The following is a 7,087-nucleotide window of genomic DNA, read 5'->3' on the forward strand; positions in this document are numbered from 1 at the left end:
ATAAAAAGCAAAATGACTGTGTAATATGTGAATTCTTAAGCTTTAGATTTCACAAATTTTCTACTGAAAAAGAACTCTTGTTAATAATACAGACAAAGAGCTGCCAATTAATCTCCATTCGTAGTTAATCTGAAAAGCGAGTGCACATTTTCTTACACACAATTTATTAATTTCATCATTTTCATGTATTTTATATCTACAAAAAATACGTATCTGAAAAAAAATCTTGATAACTGACGATCTTTCAAACTTTTGCTGATTAGTGGTAATGGTTCGAAATAATCGAACCCCTATTAACCTGGCACCCCCACCACGAAAAATCGGGTTTGGCCATAGTGCATAATTAAGTGCTAATTTGTTGCTAATTTATTGCTCTAAGTTTGAATTTATTGCTCCTACCCGTTAGCAGGAAAATGATATTAAAGATGGGGGTGCTGACTTGCCATTAAGCTAGCACCCCCACCTCCGAAAAACACTTATAGCGAGTCGCAAATCATAAAACAAATACACTAGAATTTATTGCTAATTAATTGCTCGAAGATACTGCAAACAGATTTCAAAAATATTAAATTTTTAATTAACCACCAATATGACATACTATGAACATATAAAGTAAAATCGTCAAAAATAAGTAACTAACTATATTAATTTGTTACAATATTGTATTCTGCATTAAATGCTCTCAAAACAAACCATTTCCGAATTTATTGCTTGCAGTTTAATTAGAAAAATCGACCCGAAAGAGTGGCGGTGCCAGCGTTCGTACAAGAGTAAAGTACATGAACGCAATTAGTTGCTGTAATGATTTTGGTCTTAAAATGTTTCTCTAATTTGTTGCTCTCAAAATATATAATATCAAATTTATTGCTCAACGTTTAACTTAGAAAAATCCATTAGCAATAAATTCTAGTGTATTTGTTTTATGATTTGCGACTCGCTATAAGTGTTTTTCGGAGGTGGGGGTGCTAGCTTAATGGCAAGTCAGCACCCCCATCTTTAATATCATTTTCCTGCTAACGGGTAGGAGCAATAAATTCGAACTTAGAGCAATAAATTAGCAACAAATTAGCACTTAATTATGCACTATGGCCGACGATCTTTCAAAGTGGTGGGGGTGCCAGGTTAATATGGGTAATAATCGAGCGTCATCGTCATATTCATTAATTCTAAGTTTTATCAGGTGAGAAATGAACCTTACATCGAGGCTAGTCGAATACAGATTACGAGATATCAAAGATACGCATCTTAGCGTTAATTTTAATGATAAGCAGTTTGAGTGGGCAAAAAGCATCTTACTCATTTTTCATGATGAAGTTCACATATATTAATAACGCTCTCTTGGAGTATATTCAAATCTATTATATATTTCATATATACTTTTACGAAGAGAAATAGAGAAAGACCACTTGTAATAATACATTTTATTTATATTAGAATTTGATTTCAACGTTATTAATTTATCATTTCTAAGTGCACACATATGCACATAAACTAATCGGAAAATATAAGAGACAATTACTTAAGAAAACGCAAAAATATTCATCAATTTCATCTATTCTATTATATTGTCAAATATTGAAGTAAAATGCATATTTTATAATATTAATTCGATAATCCCATTTTTTTGAATTATTATTTTCATTGACATAGTAAATTATGTTAATTCAAATTATATCTTGATAAGAAATATCGTGATTGGAGATTAAATGAAATATTTTTATGCAAAACGGCTTTTATATATTTACAATGCAAGATTGTAAGTGTCGTCTCAATATAGAATTTTTATTAAATAAATACAAGAATATTACAATACGGATATTACACATTGTTTTTTTTTAGCGATTACAACGGTCAGCGCGATTCCAGTGTTAAATTAAAAAGCTAAAACGTTTTACGAGTTTCGATTATTATCTAACCGAAAATCATGTACTGGAAAGATTCCCTTATTGCCTCATTAGTTCTTATTATTAAAAATCCTTTATTGCAATAATATATAAATATAAGATTTTAATTAAACATAAGGCATGTTTAATTAAAATCAAATTCAGAGATAAAAGCACACAATAATATAAAGATTAATTACAATTTTGCAATCTTTTGTATTACATAATATGTAAAACTATCGATTCACGTATCGCTACAATCACATAAATATTGTTCATAACCAGTAGCTCAAATCTTAAAGCGCACTCTGGCGCAGAAACTTTTTTGCGGAACAATATAATGACTGATAATCTTCTTTTCTGACCAAACCAGAAAAACTACTTCAATGAAAAAAACTATCTTTAATAGATATCATCTGTCCTTGCGTGTTTCGTGATAACGCGATGCATTTATAAAAGCCGATTCGCCCGAAATTCAGTCAATCACGTGTTTAAACGGATTGGAGAAGTATTATTGGCAGAACGAACGATACGCGTTCTCTTCTCTTCAACAGTTCGAGCAGACGATAGGTGATGAAGGGTAAGTTTTGTAAAATATTTAACAAATTGTTCCATCATAAAAATATTAAAGTATATCGGAATATATATGTATTTACATATCATGCTTCACGGAAGCTTTTTATCTAAATTTATAAGAAATAATTGGCATATATATATATATAGCTTTTTTCGATTGCAATAAAAGTCGATTTAATCGTCATTCCATTATATGACGATTGACATTTGGCGATAATTTTTGTTCAACACAGGGATATACGTAATCGCCATCGCCTTTTTGGCATTTTGGAGCGTGTGCACTGCAAACGAAAATCAAGAATTTATTCAGGAGACAGGACCCCTCGACAATATTGTTAGAGAATGCCCGTTTACGGATCCGAGAAATACTACGATCCATCTCGCCCATGAAAGTGATTGCACCAAATTCTACAAATGCCTCGCGGGTAGAGGAATCGAACAATTATGTCCCTTAATGTGGCCAGACGATCCAAATAAAAGGCTGCACTTCAACAGAGCCCTTCAAGTCTGCGATTGGCCGGGGCAAGCCGGTTGTCAAGTCTGTCCTGAACCAGATGTAAATGGCAACTATCCGCCAGAATCTTGGATAGCAGATCCAGACAGTAGAGATTGCAGAGGGTATATCATATGCAAAAATGGTAGGCGGCAACGAGGTACTTGTCCAAGCGGTCAGTGCTTTAGTCGCACATGTCAGGGATGCGTTAAGAATCCAAAAGGTGGAAACTGCGAAGGCGGGCCCATAGTTACTACGACAACTACGTCGATAACTACGATGAAAACAACCCCTGTTTGTAAAACCAACAAAGTAAAACGACACTATTGCGACTGCTCCAAATATCATAAGTGTAATAATAATCAGGTTTGGGGTGATCCCATACAATGCGCTGGCGGTCTACATTTCAGTTACAAAACACCGTTCTGCCATCCACCGGACGAAGCCGACTGCCCATTTATATCAAAGAATTAAAGAATCCGATGATTATCCGCGAAGCCTATTTCCAAGAATAAATAATGTGCGGTCGCAAGTTAGTTTACAGACGTGAATATAAAAAGATTTATTGTTCTTGGGAATTATTCTTGAATGAGAATAAATAAGAATGTAACCTCGGAAAATGTAAAACGCGCAAATGCAAAAATATCAGAGTGATGATTATACGTAGGCCACCATCAATCTCGGAGCACATAAAGTTGAAAGTAGTGACGAGTACGAAGAGTAAAATTATGCGTGTGCTCTTGCTAAAATTATATTATTATATTTGTAAGAGTAGATTAGTTTCCTAAGATATTTTAATAAATATGTTAATGTAATATTGTTTCGATTTATTTTTCTTGTGTTATTTGTCAATTTAAACTTTTGATATATCGATATATAATTAAATATATTATAATTGTTTTGCTATATTTCCAATTCGGATAAAGTTTATGAAAGAGTACAATCTATTATATGTATCATATATACTTGTACGGAGAGAAAAAGACCACTTGTAATAATATATTTTATTTATATTAGAATTTAATTTCAACGTTATTAATTTATTATTTCTAAGTGCACACATATGCACATAATCTAATCGGACAATACAAGAAATAATCACGATACGAAAAAAAAAATCGCAAAAATATTCAATTTCATCGTTCTATTATAGTTGTCAGATATTGAAATGAACTGCATATTTTATAATATTAATTCAATAATTTTATTTTTTTGAATTATTATTTTCATTGACCTAGTATATTATGTCAATTCAAATTATATCTTGATAATAAGTATCGTGATTGAAGATGAAACGAGATATTTTTGCGTAAAACGGTTTTTATATCTTTACAATGCAAGATTGTAAGTTTCGTCTCATGTAGAATTTTTATTGAATAGATACGAGAATATTACAATATTATACAATGTTTTTTTAATGATTACAATGGTCTGCGCGGTTCTAGTTAAATTAAAAAGCTCTAATATTAAAACGTTTACGAGTTTCGATTATTATCTAACCGAAAATCATATACTGAAAAGATTCTCTTATTGCCTCATTAACTTATTATTAAAGATCTTTTATCGCAATAATATATAAACATAAGGCATGTTTGATTAAAATCAAATTCAGCAAATTCATAATATGTAAAACTATCGATTCACCGCTACAATCATGCAAATATTATTCATAACCCATAGCTCAAATCTTAAAGCGCGCTCTGGCTTTTCTGCGAAACAATATGACTGATAATCTTTTCTGATCAAACGAGAAAAGCATATCTTCAATAGATATCATCTGTCCTTGCGTGTTTCGTGATAACGCGATGCATATTTATAAAAGCCGATCCGCCCGAAATTCAGTCAATCACGTATTTAAACAGATTGGAGAAGTGTTGACAGAACGAGATACGCGTTCTTTTTTCTTCAACGTTTCGAGTAGACGATAGGTGATGAAGGGTAAGTTTTGTTAAATATTTAACAAATTTTTCTATCATAAAAATATTATAAAGTAAATCGAAATACATATATATGTATTTACACATCATGTTTCACGGAAGCTTTTTATGTAAATTTATGAGAAATAATTGGCATATATATAACTTTTTTCGATTGCAATAAAAGTCGATTAAATCATCATTCAATCATACGGCAATTGACATGTAGCGATAATTTTTGTTCAACACAGGGATATACGTAATCGCCATTGCCTTTTTGGCATCTTGGAGCGTGTGCATTGCAAACGAAAATCAAGAATTTATTCAGGAGACAGGACCCCTCGACAATATTGTTAGAGAATGCCCGTTTATAGATTCGAAAAATACTACGGTCCATCTCGCCCATGAAAGTGATTGCACCAAGTTCTACACATGCCTCGCGGGTAGAAGAATCGAACAATTATGTCCCTTAATGTGGCCAGACGATCCAAATAAAAGGCTGCACTTCAACAGAACCGTTCAAGTCTGCGATTTGCCGTGGCTAGCCGGTTGTGAAGCCTGTCCTGAACCAGATAAAAATGGCATCTACCCGCCAGAATCTAGGATAGCAGATCCAGACAGTACAGATTGCAAAGGATATATCATATGCAAAAATGGTGGGCGGAAATCAGGTACTTGTCCAAGCGGTGAATGCTTTAGTCGCACATGTCAGGGATGCGTTAAGAATCGAGGAAATGGAAACTGCAAAGGCGGGTCCATAGATCCTACAACTAAGCCGACAACTATACCCCCTCTTTGTAAGACCAACGCCACCAAAGCACACGAGTGCGACTGCTCTAAATATTATCAGTGTTACGATAATCAGGATTGGATCCTCGGCCAATGCGAGGGCGGTCTACATTTCAGACCCACAAAACCCGAATGCGTGACACCGGACGAAGCCAAGTGCACATTACTAAAGAAGACTAAGGAAGTTTAGAAAATCCGGTAATTATCCCCGAAGTCTATTTCCAAGAATATAAATGACGTCACGCAAGTGCGATCATAAGTTAATTTACAGACGTGAATATGAAAAGAAAATCCATTGTTCTTGAGAATTATCTTTCAATGAGAATAAATAGAGATATAACCGCTCGGAAAATATAAAATACACAAATGCAAAAACGGTGATGATTAGACGTAAGCCACCATCAATCTCGAAACATACAAAGTTGAAAGTAGTACGAAATACGAATACGAAGAGTAAAATTACGCGCGTGCTTGCTAAAATTATATTATTATATTTGTAAGAGTAGATTAGTTTCCTAAGATATTTTAATAAATCTATTAATGTAAGATATTGTTTCAATTTATTTTCTTGTCTTATTTGCCAATTCAAATTTTTGATATGTATATCGATATATAATTAGATATATTATACTTCTTTGCTACATTTTCAATTCAGATAAAGTTTATAATAAAGACAATCTTGTACGATAATCTGCAGCACACACACACACACACACACACACACACACACACACACACACACACACACACACACACACACACACACACACACACACACACACACACACACCTTCTTTGCTACATTTTCAATTCAGATAAAGTTTATAATAAAGACAATCTTGTACAATAATCTGCAGCACACACACACACACACACACACACACAACAATAAGCAATAATTCCAATCATTTCCAGTAATATAATACGCAACGTTATAGAGCGTTACGTTATCGATAAAAATCGATTCGTGCACACACAGATTGTAAAAAATAAATCAAAATTATCACTCCATTCCCTTTCCTACGCTGACCTTTCGACCATAGTAAATATCTTATCATTTAATCTCCAAATACACATCTCACTAATCATAAGTATTTGCGTATCATAAAAGATAACGAGAAAGAAGCTGGCGGGCATTTCGATTCTGGTGACACAGTGACACGGGAGCCTATCAGCCGAAACCTTCTATTCGACGGCCGTTTCTGATAAATAGAACGTTGTACCGGGAACACTGTCGCGAGTCCCGACAATGGCCCGCCGGAAGATCGGGGCAGCTTTAATTTCCCCCCGTAGTTCCTGGCAATTACCGCGTGGCGCGGCCCGATAGCCATCTCTATCTCCGACCACAATGCCACCAGTTCCGACGCACCCCGTTCCTTGCCACCTTGCCAACGATTTATTCCCCCCCCCCCCCCCCCCCCCCCCCCCCC

The 7,087-nt window shown here is 34.3% G+C and overlaps 1 protein-coding gene across 1 annotated transcript; it reads left to right on the forward strand.

Moving 5' to 3' along the window:
• Positions 1-2,361: 2,361 nt before the first annotated feature.
• Positions 2,362-5,847, forward strand: LOC115239127. Its single transcript, XM_029813485.1, has 3 exons — positions 2,362-2,463; positions 2,693-3,424; positions 5,120-5,847. Exons 1-3 carry the CDS (start codon positions 2,457-2,459, stop codon positions 5,845-5,847), a joined length of 1,467 nt encoding a protein of 488 aa, XP_029669345.1. The 5' UTR covers positions 2,362-2,456.
• Positions 5,848-7,087: the final 1,240 nt, after the last annotated feature.

Source organism: Formica exsecta, unplaced genomic scaffold, assembly GCF_003651465.1.
Source record: "Formica exsecta isolate Colony F162 unplaced genomic scaffold, ASM365146v1 scaffold365, whole genome shotgun sequence".
NCBI classification, from domain to species: Eukaryota; Metazoa; Arthropoda; class Insecta; order Hymenoptera; family Formicidae; genus Formica; species Formica exsecta.